The 17989-nt window shown below is 38.8% G+C and overlaps 1 protein-coding gene across 3 annotated transcripts in view; it reads right to left on the reverse strand.

Moving 5' to 3' along the window:
* Window positions 1-13175: 13175 nt before the first annotated feature.
* Window positions 13176-17989, reverse strand: part of LOC311283412 (uncharacterized protein) — a 96190-nt gene continuing 91376 nt past the window's right edge. For all 3 annotated transcript variants that reach the window (XM_084397776.1, XM_084397777.1, XM_084397778.1), the window contains 2 exons: window positions 13577-13672; window positions 13176-13426 (listed from right to left, as the gene is read on the reverse strand). In XM_084397776.1, the coding sequence (XP_084253902.1) occupies window positions 13278-13426; window positions 13577-13672 (245 nt within the window). In that variant the 3' untranslated portion in view covers window positions 13176-13277. The remainder of the gene's footprint in view (window positions 13427-13576; window positions 13673-17989) is intronic.

The raw sequence follows: 17989 nt of genomic DNA on the forward strand, positions 1-17989 counted from the left end.
AAGTGAGGTCGTATGAATTTGTACGAATTAGCCACCTTGTAAAATACGTACGTATTGCCGTGAGATCGGGTTGATCGAGATCGATACCATGTTCGGATGCTGTTGCTATATATTGAACTTGTAGGAATGACATCAACTGATTATGCATATGACTGTAAGTACTAGTGTTTATATATCCTAAGTCGGTTTGAGGCCGGATCCTCTTACTCATTTTCTACAACCTTTGAAGTGTGAAGAGCTTTGTCTTCAGTCAAATCTGTCAACTGATTGAACTTCACCTTTGACTCCTGGTCTTCATTGAGCATACCGGTCTCTTTATGTGGTTTAACTGTAATTCCCCTACACACTTCGTTTCCACAAGGGTCCTCTCTCATCCATATTTCACTCTTCTCCACATTTCCTTATTCTTTTCTCTCTTTGTGTGTTTCTGTCCAGGAGAATATGATCTCTCTACAGCTGCCTGTGAGCATATTGTTCTTGCTTATCATCAAATTCACTCCCACATCTGCACCAGCCAGAAAACAAACATTTGCAGAGCGAAACAAGTCATTTAGCATGGGTGTAATTGATACAACAGGGTTGCAACTACATAACTACACTCCAATCAGCACGAATCAAATGTGTTCAAGTATGTTTATTGTCCCTCGCTCTTTCTGTTCCCCTTTCATGCATCTCTCTCTCTTTCACCGGTTCCCCCGGGCCCTGCACCAGGTGGGCTTGAAAAACTAGCGGTGGTGCAAAAGGTCTAACCTCTGCCCCTGCACCCAAAACGACATATTAATCACAATGAAACAGCTTTGTTTTTCCCATTATGAGCTGACAGAGGCGATATCTGTTTCCACACTCTCTCGCTACTCGTCTCTCACCTCTTTGAAAGAAATCAATAAAATGAACCTAGAGAAGATATCACTTCATCTGTACACATTAATCAAAAACATTGTTATCAGCGTATGTGAAGCTTTATTATGTAGATCTGATTAATGTCTTTGATAAAGGCCAGAGGAATTAATTACCGATCAGCTTTGTCCGATCAAGTTTTTTATTAGAAAGGAACATTCTGTGTAAGGCTGAGAATTTTGGGCGTTGATGCCGTTTTGCCACCACCAATTATTTTTATTTTTATGGAACATTCCAGGAATTGTTACAAACGATGCATCCGTGCACACTTACACACACAGATGTGTGTTTCGCTATCTTTGTGGGGACTTTGTGTAATGGTTTTTAATACTGTACAAACTGTATATATTCTGTCCCCCACTAACCCTACTCCTAAACCCATCACACACACACACACACACACACTAATCCGACCCCTAAACTTACCCATCACACAAAACTCATTCTGTATGATTTTAAGCTTGTTTCCTCATAGGGAACTATATATATATATATTTCACATGCCCGATTTGAATTTTAAAGTGTTCAGAGTGATATGTAATTAAAGGGATAGTTAATTCACCCAAAAATGAAAACCCGTAAGATTTTTGTTCATCTTCGGAACATAAATCACAATATTTTTAATGAAATCTGAAAGCTTTCTGTCCCTCCATTGACAGTCTACGCAACTACCACTTTCAAGCCCCAGAAAGGCGGTAAAAACATAATTAAAGTAATCCATGTGACTCCAGTGGTTTAATTTCAATTTTGTGAAGTGACACAAGAGCTTTGTTTGCACAAAAAACATAATTTAACACTTTATTTACAAAATGTGAATCTCCAATGCGCGTTCGCACAACAACATCTGCTCTCGCATCAACACAACACGCATGCATCGTGGTTCTCTAATGGGCGCGCGTTGGAGATTCATATTTTGTAAATAAATCTGTAAATTCATGTTTTTTTTGCGTAGTTGCGTAGACTGTCAATGGAGGGTAAGAAATCTCTCAGATTTCATCAAAAAGATCTTCATTTCATCAAAAAGATCTTCATTGGTTTGGAACGACTTGAGAGTGAGGAATTAATGACAGAGTTTTTATTTTTGGGTGAATTAACCCTTTAATGTGTTTCAGTTACTAGGGTGTTCTGTGTAGGCAGTTGCTAGGGCCATTTGATGAAGTTGAGTCTGATCAAGTGATAGCACAACTATCTTCAACAAGCCGCATGATTTGAATTGTAATGTAATTGGGGCAAGTTGAAGGAAGGGTAAGGGGTATGAGCATTAGTAAAAGTGATACTTACCTTAGCATGCCTGCTTCTGCAAACCACACAGGGAGAATTGGATTTTAATTACACTTTGTGTGCTTTTCTCTGCGTTCTTGTACAAAAGCACACCTGCAAATCTAGGGCAACACTCCCACATACAATTTACACTTTCCGTCTGCTTTATCTGATGTGCAGGTAAATATGGAGAGTGCTGGTGTTATGTTACTCTCGTGAGTCAGTGCTGCAAGCACTACAAAGCCTAGATCAATCATTGATCATGTTCACACCGCTAATATCTATATTATAAAGGAATAACAATGTTGACTCACCTGCTTGGGCCTTTGATAGAGCTTCAAAGTAGAGGTAATTACGACTTATCAGTATCTGTGTGGAGATGTGTGAAGATGTTGTGGTGTAGTTAGGAACACCACCCAAACAAGGCTCGGCTCAAATATACAGAAGGACTTGAGATATGTTTGTTAGTCTCGAGTGTCTTGGGTTTGCTTGACGGACGGAGGATTAAGTGCTTATTGAGGGAGTGACTCAGGTAGAATATGACTCTTTGAATTGATAAACTCTTGCTTTTATGCTTTTGTGTGGGTCTGAAGATATTATACTATGTTTGTTCTCTACTAATGACAATAACAGTTTCCTGGTTACTGTGGAGACCTTTTCTTTTGATGAAAATTGACATCATGACATTTAATTTTTTAATACATTATTGCATGTCCATAAGTGAAAGCATCATGAGCTAGGAGATCACTGGTGCCAATGCTTCGATGCTTTTGAGAAACGCAGCCCTGAAAGATTTCTTTAATGATCAGACATTGAATTATTGAGATCTTTTTGGAAACATCTGAGAAGCAGGTCTGCTTTACTTTCTATCTGGCACAATTGAGATATTAAAAAGATTTTGTTTGTAATTTTATTTGGTATTTTCAGGAGATTAAATTATTTTTTTACATTTACATTTTTTTTTTAATGCGCAAAACAAAAACGGTGCACTGTAAAAAAATTGTAACACTCCCAAATCAAAAATTTCAATTGACCGATAACATCTAAATTTTTCAATTGGCCCAAGTGAAAATCTGTACATTTAATTTTAGAATTTACAGAATTTCACTTGGGCCAATTGAAAAATGTAGATGTTATCGGTCAATTGAAATTTTTGATTTGGGAGTGTTACAATTTTTTTACAGTGTGTGTAATACTTAAAAAAAAAATGTTATTATTAATTAAATTACAATAAGATTACACAGATATAAAATACACTTTGTAGACACTGAAAAAAATTGTGTAGGATTTACTTTTTGAAACAATTGCAAAAAATATATATATATACATTTCATAAACAATTACATAGAAATGGCCAGTAACATTGAATTAAATGTGAATTTTTGAAGTAGAAAATCTGAAATAGATTATTGGAGTGTGTTTTACAAGAAAATACTTTGTTTTAACTACAACTTTGAAAAATCTTTTTTTTTTTTTTTTAGAGTGTAGTTACTCCCTAAACACTCATAAAAAAATGTCTGGATCATATTTCACCCCAAAGCCAGAATAATGAATACGTATGTACAGTATATTATACTTAAAAGAAGCAGGTTTTAGGGCTAAGATTTCTCTATTGTAACATTTCCTCCCTCAACTGTCATAAATAATAATAAAATAAAACAAAAATAAACACATCATCACTTTTATACGAAAAAATTATATATTAAGATCTAAAATATTTTTACATAACTGTAGTGTTTGTGCTTGATGAGAATTTAAAGATTAAACTTGAATATAAAAATCATCGTTTTGTTATAATATTATTTTTAAATATAATGCATAACAATTATTTACAATAATAAAATTGTATGAATTATGAATAAATTAACCTGGCCAAACACTATTTATATATTTGTTTGTTGGTTTATTCATTTTTGTTTATTTGCCTGTGACCGGACATGTTTTGTGAGATCTCAGTGCTTGAGGTTACATTCAGCAGCGCCACACATGTTGGATTAAAAGACTTGTAGTTCTTGATCTAAGTGTCTGATCATCACTGGGCGTTCCTGTAATGACTGTTTCAAGGTTGTCCTCGTGACCTGAAGGGGGCTGGTCTGCTTCAAATCCACTGTAATTATCCAAACAAAGGCCAGGCCTAATTGTCCTGTAAAACAATCCAGCTGCCATTGAGCAGCAGCAGATCTTTTCTCTGGCCAGGGGTGATCCATCTTTGCCGTGTCGGGGGGACAGAAGGAGGGCTCTGACAGGTTAAGCCCTGATATATAGTCATGTATTGTGTTGTGCTTTGCAGACGGGAACACAAAAGAAAAGTTAACCTGGATGACTCCATTGTCGCTGTCCTCTCGGCTCCACAGAGGATTTGGTGATAAAAACAGACTCTTAGTGACGCACAGCGCGCCAGACATGAAATTGGACGCCAACATTGAATCCGTTATTGATGTCTGTCTGATGACACAAAGAAAGTGTGTAACTTTAGAGAGAAAGAAAGCTATGGGGGGTTGGTGCGTGAATGAAACTGCTTGCACTGCGAGAGAACTTTAAAGTGCTTTTCTCTTGCATTATAAAAAGTCATTACTTTGCCCAAATTTGGACAAAATTGTCCCTATTTATTTGCTTAAAAATGCCCCTGTTATTATTTTGCTTATACATTCATTTTATTAGTGTGCAATCACATAGCGAAATTCCAGCTAAATTGAGGGCAAAAAAGGTCAATTTTCTCTTTTATCAGTAGTGTAGCGATGTATGAATCACAGCTCACACTGGTCGCTTTCAAAGCCAGATCTGTTCACCCCTCAAACGAAATTCAGGATCACATAGATTACAATTGAAATGTGTGGATTTCTTGAATATTTGCTGAATTACAGTAAAGATTTTATTTTTGATTTGGGATATTGAAACAATTTCTTTCTTTCTCCATTTTAATCAATAAAAGCTGTACTTCCATGACTAGAGAAAAGCTTTCTGAGACATTACCGTTATGGCCACCATGTGATCTTGACTTAATGAGACTTTGATATTATTTTCTGAAGGGTGAAAAAAACAAATGGTTACACCTTATTTTCATGGTTCTGTTTAAATATTCTGTACTGTAGACTATATGTAACATTGCAAATACATGTCAACTTATTCTTCTAACCCTAACCCTACTAGTCTACTAATTTTCTACTAATACTCTAATGAGAGTTGGTTGACATGTAGGTGCAAAGTAACTTATAGTCAACAGAATGTCTAAAGGGAACCATAAAAATAATACTATACCATCATTATGGACATTAAATGTGACAGACATTTCATGTTTTTTATACTTAATTAGTTTGCTGCTGATTTAGTTAGACACCACCTTACAATCCAGTGCATCTAAGGGTCATTATTTGGTCATTTCGTCTGAAAAGTTTGCTTCAGATAAAAGCTGTCGGCACACACACACCCATTTCTTTTCAAGGATTACCCAAGAGCCTCTTTGGCTGTGTACTTTGCCAGAGGTGGCACAGATGCAGGATCTAAATCTTGACCTAAACAAACAGCTTGAGGCAGGTGTGAGGGAATGTAATTGATGGAAAATGGAGTGATAGATGCTTGACCTCCTAGCATTCCTGCTCTTTTAATTGACCCAAAGAACCTCACAGGGGCCATGGCTCCTAAGTAATGTGTTAATGTGTAATGTGTTAAACTCTTGTGAAAAACTCTTGTGAAAAAAAAGAAGAAGTGATTTGTTATATTGGGGTAGTTGCGTATGGCCGCCATGTTGGATTTCGGATAGCAAGTGTTTGCATGTACACTTCCGGTTTCGCCTGACGCCAGTGCTGAGAGCGGAGAAAGCCAAAGATGATCTTTTATACTTGTTTATAGAATCTGTTATATCACGCATGTTTGAGTCAGATGAATGACTGAAATACACTTAACTGTCCACAAAGATAAATTTGACTTGGAGTCGTGGTGCATACACATTCACAATGTCTTATTCCCCGACCAATTATGCCTACTGTAAACATACAAATATGTAAATATCACAAAATTAACAAATAAAATATAGCAAAACAATTTGTGTAAAAACAAGGTAAGACATTATACATGTAACAATCAGTCAACTGAAGGCAAGTTTGACGAACCCATGTGCAGCTTTATTGAAGATAATCCAAAGTGAACCAAAAAACTAAACAAAGACTTGACTATAATAGACCCAACAAACAGCAGGGTGCACCGATAATACACGACAAGGTAACGTCTCAGTTACGTATGTAACCCTCGTTCCCTGAAGGAGGGAACGGAGACGAAGTCGGACGTACCGACTGATTGGGATCACACTGTCCCTGTCATCTTCGAGTATTGTTAAAACAAGCCAATGCACAATGGTGTGCGAGATTTGCATCCACGCTCCGCCCCGCAGGACAAGCACCACATGTTTTTCACTGAGGAGCCGAGCGGAGCCCGGAGTCAGCGCTGGTCCAGGAATAGTGGCGACGGGACTACGTCTCCGTTCCCTCCTTCAGGGAACGAGGGTTACATACGTAACCCAGACGTTCCCTTTCAGTTCAGTCACGTTCGACGTAGTCTGATTGGGATCCCCATTAAAACGCCACTAGTGCTGCCACTTTCCAGTGCCTAGACAAAAGCCTCTTGTCCCACTGCATTATTGGGGTGGAGATAGGACAGAGCTTAGGCCAGGGAAGTCACTGCTGTTCCACAAGATCCATTCAGTTAGACTTGGATAACACTGGGAAAGCGTGCCCTTTCGATGGAAGGAGGGACGCTACTGAAGCCACATCCAGCCCACAGGGAGGTAACATGTGGAGGATACACATGTGGACTGGGCAAATTACCGGGCAGTACAACATATGGAATGTCACTGAGGTGGCTCCAGCCTATAACTGTCAGCGACTGCAGATCAAGCTCTGCCAAGGGAAGACATGGGCTCGCCGCAGGGAGCCGTACTGTGGAAGAATACACATATGGGATCGCCATTGGGATCACAACATATGGACCCAGCCTAGCACAAGCTCCACCAGTGCATACGAATGGTAGGCCTAGCATCGGACGTCCAATGCCGAAGGGGTGTGGAGGAACTCAGCAGGGTTCGGCTAAAGGGGAACTCAACTGGAGCAAGAATGGCGCACGTATCCAGTCCATAGGAGGGGAATGGCGAACCGCAAACCGACACATCGAGCGGGGCTTACTGGCTTCTATGCTCAGTACATAGGCTATAGAATCTAGCGAACGTGTTAGGTGTCGCCCAGCCCGCCGCTCTTCAAACATCTGTCAGCGAGGCACCCTGCACCAATGCCCAGGAAGCGACTACACTCCGAGTGGAGTGAGCTCGCAGTCCTGGGGGACAAGGTGCATCTTGGGACTCATACGCCAAGATGATGGCATTCACTATCCAGTGGGCCAACCTCTGCTTGGAGACAGCCTTTCCCTTTTGCTGGCCTCCATAATAGACGAAGAGCTGGTCTGAGGTCCTGAGGCTTTTCGGTCTGTCCACATATAACCGCAAGGAGCGGACGGGACAGATAAAAGCCAGGGCTGGGTCTGCCTCCTCCGGGGGCAGTGCTTGCAAGTTCACCACCTGATCCCTACGCTGGTCGACGTCACGCCGCCGTTGATTACGGGAAGGTGTTTAGTTTACGTAGTGTAACGCGTTGTGTCAGGAAGAAAAATAGGGATAGCTCACAGCTAAAGTTATTGCAGAGGCCAGACAGACTCATGGAGGCGATTGGCTTCTCACAACTCGCACTTTATTCCCCAACCAAACTCGTGTAACTGTCTGTCACACGTTCTACTGTCCACAGCGTTACTTAATAAACAGTTCAACAGGGAGCGCGCAGCTCTTAAAGGGGCCACACCTTATTTCCACTCGTTACAGTAGGTGGACCATTTGAATGCAGTAGCTGTGAGAAAGTGAAAATGGAACTCGTGAGCAGAAAAAGTGTTGTTTGGCTGTACTTTCAGTCAAAAGAAGGCAATTCAAGTCGAGCTACATGTTCAATTTACAATGCCGATTTAACTCATGGTGGCAAGGACCCTAACAACACCGCCGCTGTTAAAATGCATAATGTTGCTTATTCTTTTTTTTTTTTACAGTTAAAATTAAACAAAATGAAAAATCCACTGCTGAGAACATTGTTTAACAAGAAAAGATTATTAAAACAATGATTTAAAATGTACTTTAAAGTAAAAATGTAATTTGACAAAACAAAGTGCACTTTTAAAAGTTCGGCAGAATCTTAGCCAGTGGATTCGGTATTCGGCCGAACCCCAAAAATCTGGATTCGGTGCATCCCTAGCGGCAATAGAGGCAACATACACTTTGAGGGTGGATGGAGACAGTCCTCGCTCCAACCCATCTTGCAGGAAAGAAAGCACGGAGCCGATCGAATACCTTCGGGGGGCTTTTCGGTGAGAAGGCAGCCTTACGGAGAGACTCAGGAAACAGTTTGCATGCTTTGCTGGAACTTTTGCCATTGCGTTAGAACTGGTTACACTGTTGTCGCTTGCAAAATCCAAATGGTGGTGCCTTGGGTGGAAACATGCAGATTAAGGGGCGGTAATATTATAATAAGATCCCCTTCCTACGTCAGAAGGGGAGCGAAATCTGATCAGCTTATTTTTCTTTACATGCTTGCAGAAAAAGGCTTATCAAAACAAAATAACACTTTTCACATTTTCTGGGTTGGTAGATGCGCCGGGGACCTGATTATAGCACGTAAACACGGAAAAATCATGATATGTCCCCTTTAAACATGATACAAAACCCAACACCAAACGCTCCACATCCACTGGAGCTTGAGGCAAAGAATAAAGAATCGAAAGGGAACTTAAGTGTCCATTAGACAGAACCCTTTTATGACTTTTACTTTCTTAACACACTTAAGTACACTTTTAAAAGTGCACTTTGTTTTGTCAAATTACATTTTTACTTTAAAGTACATTTTAAATCATTGTTTTAATAATCTTTTCTTGCGCTTCAAAGAAGTGCACTTATTTTAATGTTGTCTAGAGCACATGTAAAATACTTGATTATAATTCGGTGTGATATTTGATATTGCATTTAAAATGAATATACTTCAAATATACTAAATCACAACTTCAACATCACAAATGTTTAATTAAAAATATATTTAAATACATGACATTCAAATTTCAATAGAAATTACATTGTTTATGTTAGTTGGACCATAAATGTTTGTCAGCAGATTTACCCTACTTAAAAATGGAATAATATTTCATAAAGATCTTTTCATTAAAGATATATTTTAAAGAAAATAAAACCCTAAGTTAGGTTATTTGCATTGAATTGAATTTAAACTAAATGTATAAACTATACATTTAAATTATAATTTTGTTTAATTGTAATTAACATACAATTAAGTGTTCAAAAACATTGCATTCCCAAAACCCAAACAAAGAGTCCAGGAGGGCTCTTTATATATATATATATATATAGGAGGGCAGTATATATACACTTAAGTATATATTGATTATTTCCGTAAAAGTTAAAAGTATGCTAAATTGAACTTCTTTTCACTGAGAATGGTGATGAAATATAATAATTGCTGTACTAAATTATGGTCATTAGAGAACATTGCCATTGTCAATAATGAAACGGGAAACGTATGGCCTCAGTTCTATTTTAAGCAGTTCCAGACGAAAAGATATTCCTTTACCGGTAGGAGTGTTTTCTAAACATTGTCTGCTGTCTTTTCTACACCTGAACACCTTAGGACACATTCTGACACCAGATGCTAATTCCAACCTCGACGTCAGGAACAGCTGTGATGATGTCACACACAGTGTTAGCATAATGTTATTTTGTGATATTATTTTTGTATTCAACAGATGAAAATTAATCGGTTCAAAAGGAAGGTCCAATCCTATTGCGCTGAATTTTTTTACATTTATAATTGAATCCTCAGTGCCATTCAGAGACATAATGAATGCACACACAAGGACATGTCGCCAAGTTCTCCCGAACGGCTCTGGGAATGTCACACCAGTGAATGCATACAGTTATTAAAGCCTGCTAGACCTCTGTCTTAAGCCAACAAATTTCTACAAAATACATTTTCCCACACTCACTAATTTTCTCTAATTCCAGAGGGAGTTTTCATAGCTGTGCATCACTCATGCAAACCTTTGGACTGTTCTGAGTGGCAGCTACACACACATAGCTTTCTCACATGACAACTGCTAGCTGGACCTCGACTGCGAGAGTTGGTCTAATAGTGAGAAATACTGCAGCTAGGGTCCAAACAAAGACAAAGGCCTGAGATACAACAAACGGACAGAGGCATTACGCCATGTTGTGTTCCTCTAGGTGTTGTGTTAATTAGGGTGTATATAAAGAGAAAGCGGCAAGACAGTTTTGGTATTTCTGACAGGTAAATGCAAAATTAACAGCAATGATGTTTGACGAAGGTTTGTATTTTCAGGTCAAGTATCAGATCAGGGGAATTTTTTGGTGTTTGTTTTCACTTGTGGCCAGAAGAAACAGTTTGAGATTATAGTTTATTAAATTAAAATGGCCACAATTAACACGTTCCTTCCATTCCAGTGTGATGAATTAACCAAAAGCAACATCATCTCTCTTTCGGGTACTTCAAGTATTCAGTATTTCAGTATTTCAACAGACTAGCGAGTTAAGACTATTTGTACACAAAACTGAGTCAAAAATGCACAACACCCATTTTCTACAGTCTATTACTGTATGTAGCTAATAGAGCAAGAGACTGTTTGAAATACTTTTCAGAACTATATTTTTAATTGTTCGCGGTACACATTCCTGTTACGATCTCAGCTGGAGTGCCCTTGAGAACCACCAGGGGGCACTCCATCACAGACTTTTGCCATTCCAGCAAATGCTTCATTTCCCATCTTCCATTATTGTTTTCATCTGTGTATCATTAGTCTCATTTTCTCACCCTATATAAAGCCGGTTTATCAGTCACTCCTCACTAGATCTTGCATGTCTTGTGGTATTGCATCTCTGAGCCTTGTATACTGGTTTTCCCCCCATGTCTTGTACAATACACCAAGCTCCGATGGCCACGGAGCTTAGCCCAACAGTCACCAGCATGCCCAGTTTTAATGGTCGCTAGCCCTGTGTTTTTAGTGCCTGCCAGTTTTGTGGTTATCATACCAGAGCCTGTTCACAAGATGGCTGCCACGCCTGAGTCTCCAGCCGCCACAGATGCCAAGCCAGTGTTTCGGGTCATTATGAATGTCGCACATGAAGCCATAAGGTGGTTCCTAGGTGAGTGAGACTGCCATCCAGCTTGGAGGACAACGCTGATGTCGGTGCGTTCAGCCGGCATCCCTAGACCAACGCCATAGCGCCCACTGGCCTCAGCGGTCTCAAGCCTGCCTGTGTCCCCTTGTCCTCTGTACTCCCCATCACGGCAATGGCCATTTGGTGTGTTTGGGCCGTGGACTGCGCTTAATTTCAAGAGTCCATTCCAGAGTCCACTTTAGTCCACTCCAGAGTTTGCTCCTGTCCCAGAGCCTAGCCTGGTGACCTATGAACTTCCTGTTTTCCTCGACAAGACCGCAGAGGTAGTATCTGAACTTGCTGTCTTGTATTGACCACTGAGGTCGTATACAAACTTCTGGACAACCTGAAACACCTTGCTGGTCCGGTTATGTCCATGGAGGACACTCTCGATCTACCTGCCTGTTTTGACGTGGCCCCTGTAGCCAACGCTAACCTCTCTTTGGCCACCTGCTCTGCCTGCACCGCCCTGGTCATCACCTCCTCATGCCTCAGTCTCCAGTCTTCCTCTATATGGACCTGGTACTCCATCTCGCCCCCTGGTCTACCTCCATTCCGTCTTTCTCCTGGACTTCTCTAACTATGTTAGGAGCGTCCTTAAGAGGGGGCTCTGTCACGATCACCAGCTGGAGTGCCCTTGAGAGCCACCAGGGGGCACATCACGGATTTTTGCCATTCCATCAAAGACTTAATTTCCCATCATCCTTTGCCTGGACTCATCTTCAATTGTTTTCAGCTGTGTCTCATTAGCTCACCCTATATACAGCCGGTTTATCAGTCACTCCTTGCTAGATTCTGCATGTCTGTTGGTACTGCATCTCTGACCTAATGGCACCGCAGACATCACACATTATGCTATGCAGAGTTGTAGACAGACAGTCAGCGAGCACCGCAAACGAAACAGCAGCCGCCTTTTACAGTTGCTCCTGAACTAAAGCAACCAGCTTATGCTGCGTTCCCAGTTTTCACAAGCGTTTTGAAGGATGCGTGGCTTTGGAGACGCTCTGAAGTGAGGGTGAGATCTCATGCTTTCAAAGCTAGCTTGCTATTGCTAGGCTCTCCAAAAATTGCCTACACTACCTTTAAAAGCTTTTTTATGCTTAACAATGTGAGTGCATTGGAATATTTTGTTGTTTCATCATGTATTTAAATACATTTGTAATTACTCATTTGTAATGATGAAGTTGCAATTTTGTACATTTAAAATATATTAACGGTAATTTAATATCAAATAACACACTACAGTTTAAACTAAAATTCAAATACTTTACATGTGCCTTATGTTAGTAGACACATTAAAATAAATGCACTTCTGTAAAGCATGACAAAAGATTATTAAACCATAATGATTAAAAAGTGTACTTTAAAGTAAAACATTTAATTTGACATTATTACAAAGTGCATTTAAAAGTGTATGTGTAAGTGTTAAAAAACAATCTTTAGTACACTTAAGTGACTTATTTCATTAATAATATTATCTGAAAGTATTTTTATTACTTCAAGTATTAAGATTTGAAGGACACTACAAGTGCACATTCAGTACAATTAAGTGCTATTCTTTTTCACTTACAGTAGAAGTCTTCTGAACCCTTTAAACCTTTAAATATATAGGTTGGAAAAAGTGTCCAAATCAACCTGAATTCACCCTATATATATCACACCCTATATATATATATATATGTAGGGTGATATATATATATATATATATATATGAATAACATAAGGGTGAGTAAATGATGACAGCAAATGTTTTTTTCCTTTAAACAGTGACATTGTCTTATTTTATTCAATACTGTAAGAGGTCATCAAAGAGTTTTCCCCACAAAAACTGAGCAGTGGTTAATGCGGGATCTTGGTATCAGGATGAGGATGACCGGTTTAAGGGAGTGGGCTCTAGTTGACGGCCGGACGCCTCTGCATTGATGTTCCTGTTACTATAAGAGCGGGACAGGAGGGCAGACAGCTGTGTGTAGCACTGGACCCGCCTCCCCCTCGACAAGCTGCCCACTGAGTGGAGGAAAACAGCTGTCAATCACCTCAAACAACCAACAGAGCACAACAATGTTGACACAATACACTAAATGATTTTGTTAGTCATTGTTATAAACACAAATCTGCAAATGTGATACACTGAATAGTAACTAGACTTTTACGTACCAGAATGAGATCTGTGTTCTGTAAAAAGATCCTTGCTGCCTTTCCAGTAATGACCTGCCATCTTCCCATGGTAGTCCCTTATATTGACTTTGGCATCTGCAGAGAGAAAAAGCTGTTTCCGATCATACAGCAACACTTTCAAAATAAACCTGGTGTTATTAATAACTCTTTTCACACCATGTCAGCATGATACCTGTTACACTGTGCTGCACTTCCATAAACATACAAACACACACAAACACACACAGACATTAATAACGGTTCTTTTAAAGGGACATTTCACACACAAAAATAAATATGGTGATGGGCATGGTTTTCAGACAGTGCTAAATGAAATTTCAGCCTGGTCCTCACATAAAGCTATCACATGGCTTCAGAAGACACCCCAGACAGCAACATAGTGTCGGCATCCACACGTACCAGATGTGGGCCGGATCTGGGCCGACACTATGTTGCTGTCTGGGATATGAACTACTTTTATGCTTTTTTCTAGTTAGTTATGCTGAAAAGCTCCACTCCCAAATAACTTACAAGAATGCAGAACGTTAATGGAACAAAACATCCTGAAAATAATTTGGTAAGAGTAGCTTTCTGTTGGTCAACATGACGACCAATTTGTTTCAAAATCTGTCAACCTTATATGACATCCCCAGATTGTGTAGATCCCTATTGAAATGACTGGATTTAGGCCACTAACTAACTAACTAAATAAATAAATAAAAAACGCTGAACAACAGTGAATGTGACCAAACTTTATATCACCCACCATGTTGACTAGATGAGAACTGGCCTGGTTTCTCTCAAGGACTGATGGAGTTTGGGTTTCTTGCCACTGTCGCCTCTGGTTTGCTTTTAAATGATTAAAATGATCTGGTTTGAAATGATTGATTTCACTGCACTGACACTATCGGACGAGAACAAAACTTGAACAATGACGACACCAGACTCAGAGCTGCTTTACAGCTTATTTGACTTTGTTTCATAATTGACAACAACATCCACACTGTTATTGAACTGAACTGAATCAACATTTAACTGAATTCAAGCTGAATAATGACACTATTGTCTTCTGTAAAACTGCTTACAGCTGAATTTGAACTTGTCTCACATTTTATGAAGTTTGCATCGATAGCTGTTTCCATACACCTATGCGCATTTTGGGATATCACATAAAAAATGCTAGATGGAAACACCAAAAAAAAAGTCAATGTCACTGTCAATACTGACTATATTGTGAAGCTATAAATAAAATATGATTATGTTTTCCTTCGCTCTAACTCATGGCACACAAACACTCTCATTAATGACTTTTTTTTACACATAAACAGAGGTGTGAGTTTGTGAGTGGGAGGTCAAGGTTAGGGCACTGCTGCTTAAAAATAACAAATGCACCGTCATCTCTGCCATCGGAGAGTCGTTAAAAATAATACGGACAACCACTCTCGTTTCAATCAGCTCATCCCCTCTCTTTCTCTGTAGCACATAGTGATAATCACTCTGGCCTTGTAGCAGCCATATGGACTCGGGCTGGTCTGGGGCCTGCTGGAATACCGCTGTGGTTAATTAGAGGCTGAATACTGAGAGACTGAGCGCTGATCTGAATCCCTTCTTGCCTGGACACACTGAGTGGCCTTTAGAGCAGCTTGGGGCCTCCAGGGATTCGGAGAGAAATGGGTTGGGTAATTATATGAGATAACAGTGAAAAGAAGAGGTGAGGATTGTGCATTTGAAAGGAGGCAAGGCAACATAAAGAGAGGGAAAGCGAGAATAGGGCAGAAATGGGGCGATAGCGGTAAAGGTCAACACCTCCTATTTTTATGTAGAGTGTCAACAGCCTGTTATGCCTTTTTAAAATGAAGGCGCTTTTCATAAATAACATATTCTATTGCTAAAGAGTCGGCTTTAGAGATCAGTGCTTTGCCTGACAAATGAATTTGTGTGAATGACAAGTTTCTTTGACCGGCTCTTTTTAGTCGTCTAAAGCTTTGTTAACAGCATTTAAAGTTGCATATTTTGCACGTCTTTGAAATCAAACGGTTATAACTCTAAGATAATGATTATGAGTATTTACTATAATAGTAAATATTGATTTAGTAATCCCACAATATAGGGTCGTATTTCACTTCAAAGTTAAAAATAACAACATTATTTGTACATAAATAATTGTAAATAACCACTGGTGGTGGTTGAGGAGAGACCCAGACGTGATTGTAAAGCACTTTGGGTGTTCAGTAGTACACATGAAAAGCGCTATATAAATGCCTCATTCATTCATTCATAAAATAAAGCCTATTAGGACCATTAAGATTATTATTTATTTATGTATTTCATTTGTAATTAAGCATAAATTCTCATTACTCTAATGCGAGCTAAATATATAAATAAGCAAACATTTATAATATATATTTTTAAATAACATCATAAATGAAATTCTGTACAACAGAATTAAAAATTATTTTAATTATCTTTAATGATTTTTTGTTCTAAAATATATTGATGAAAATTGAGGCAGGCGATTTAAATGTGCTTAAACATCATGAAAACAATGCAAAAATAATTAAATTAAATAAATCTTAAAACATGCTTCATTTTTGTGCAATGTAAGTGATAATTTGTGCATATATAAATGATAATTAAGCAATAATTACCAACTAATTATACATTATACAGCTGACCATACATTATCCCGCTTATTACATGGTTCCTTAGGAAATAAATAAATAAATGGACATGAAATATTGATTTGAGTGTAAATTATTTGAATTATTGGGGACAAAAGAGGTTGTGAGGTGATGGAAGAGGTGTTATTTTAGTATTTATTGAGATACTTGTCACGTACTGCTGGTCAGTAAACACGATGAAGGAGATTCACTAAAGAAGTCTTTCATTTCAATTCAGAATTACTCAGGAGAATACAGGAACAAGGAAGATCAAACACTAACCAACATACAACATGTTGCTACGTCACATTAACACAAAACAGAGAACTGGGGACTTAAATCCACGAGGGAGGTAATTAACAGAACTGAGAACAGGTGAAGTACTAATTAGAAACCATGGAAACAAACTAGAGCATGATGAGTAATGTTAAACAAACAAGAATCAGGGAAAACCAAACTAAGGGACCGTTTACACACCATTTTCAACTAAAAACGTAAAACTTTTTATGCATTTTGGCTGTTAATTTAAAGGAGTCATAACCTGCAATTTTCACTTTTCCACGAGAATCAATGTATGTTATGATCGACTAACGATTATACACTGGCCGGGAAGCCGATATTTAAAAGTGAAGCGTTTGTTTACCTCAGGGTAAATAAACCAGCGCGCGTGCACGCCCACTCAAATACGAGATTTTGATTTCAGCTCCCTCTTGACGTCATGAGGTAGTAGGATATACCATATATGGACACCACAGAAGGAAGTTTTTGAATACGATACCGTTATCATCTCAAAACCAAAAACATGAATTCAGTCTGTATCCGTGTAGTGTTTCTTTACAAAGTGACATCGCCAACTACTGGCCTGGCAGCAGAATACAGCGCTTTTAGTCGTTTTCGCTGATTCGTGTGAATAGGGGTCGTTTTGACAACGTTGTCTTCTGTACGCGAAACTTGCAAAGGAAAAACTTTTCTGTTTTTTGTACAATGTTGTTGTGTAAACATATCCTAAAACACAATGAAAGTAAACATAATCAAAGCATAATCCTGCCAGTACTATTATACTTTTTATTAATATTTTCCATGTGATTTGTCATTTTTATAGTTTTATTTTAAGTGAACATAAAAAACCCTGTATGAGAGACATAAAACTAGCACAGCTATTTACTGTAGAAAATGAATAAAAAATTATATAGTTTATTATTTGACCTAGCAGCAATTGACCAATTAGAATCAAGCATATAAAAGAACAATTAATTAAAATTGTTTTATATTTTCAATTAATGATGAGAAATATAACTTGGACATTTCTTGGCAGTATTTGTAAAGTTCACCCAATGCGATTTTAAAGGGTTAGTTCACCCAAAAATGAAAATTCTGTCAGTAATTACTCACCCTCATGTTGTTCCGACCCCGTAAGACCTTCGTTCATCTTCAGAACACAAATTAAGATATTTTTGATGAAATCTGAGAGCTGGATCACTCCTCCACAGGCTTCTAAGACACTATAACTTGCTGGCCCAGAAAATGTATTAAAGACATCGTTAATAAGCGACGAGAATACTTTTTGTGCGCAAAAACAAACAAAAATAACGACTTTATTCCACTATTAATTTCCTTCTCTCTGGGCCTCGAGTTAGTTCACGTAGTGTTTTTGCGCAGCGCGTCTGTGTTACACGTCACCACGTAGGCTCACTATTGGGCGACGCTGGTCATGTGTGTGATGCGTGTGACGTACAACACAGACGCGCTGCGC

The sequence above is a fragment of the Rutilus rutilus genome, assembly GCF_951802725.1.
Source record: "Rutilus rutilus genome assembly, chromosome: 23".
Classification (NCBI taxonomy): domain Eukaryota; kingdom Metazoa; phylum Chordata; class Actinopteri; order Cypriniformes; family Leuciscidae; genus Rutilus; species Rutilus rutilus.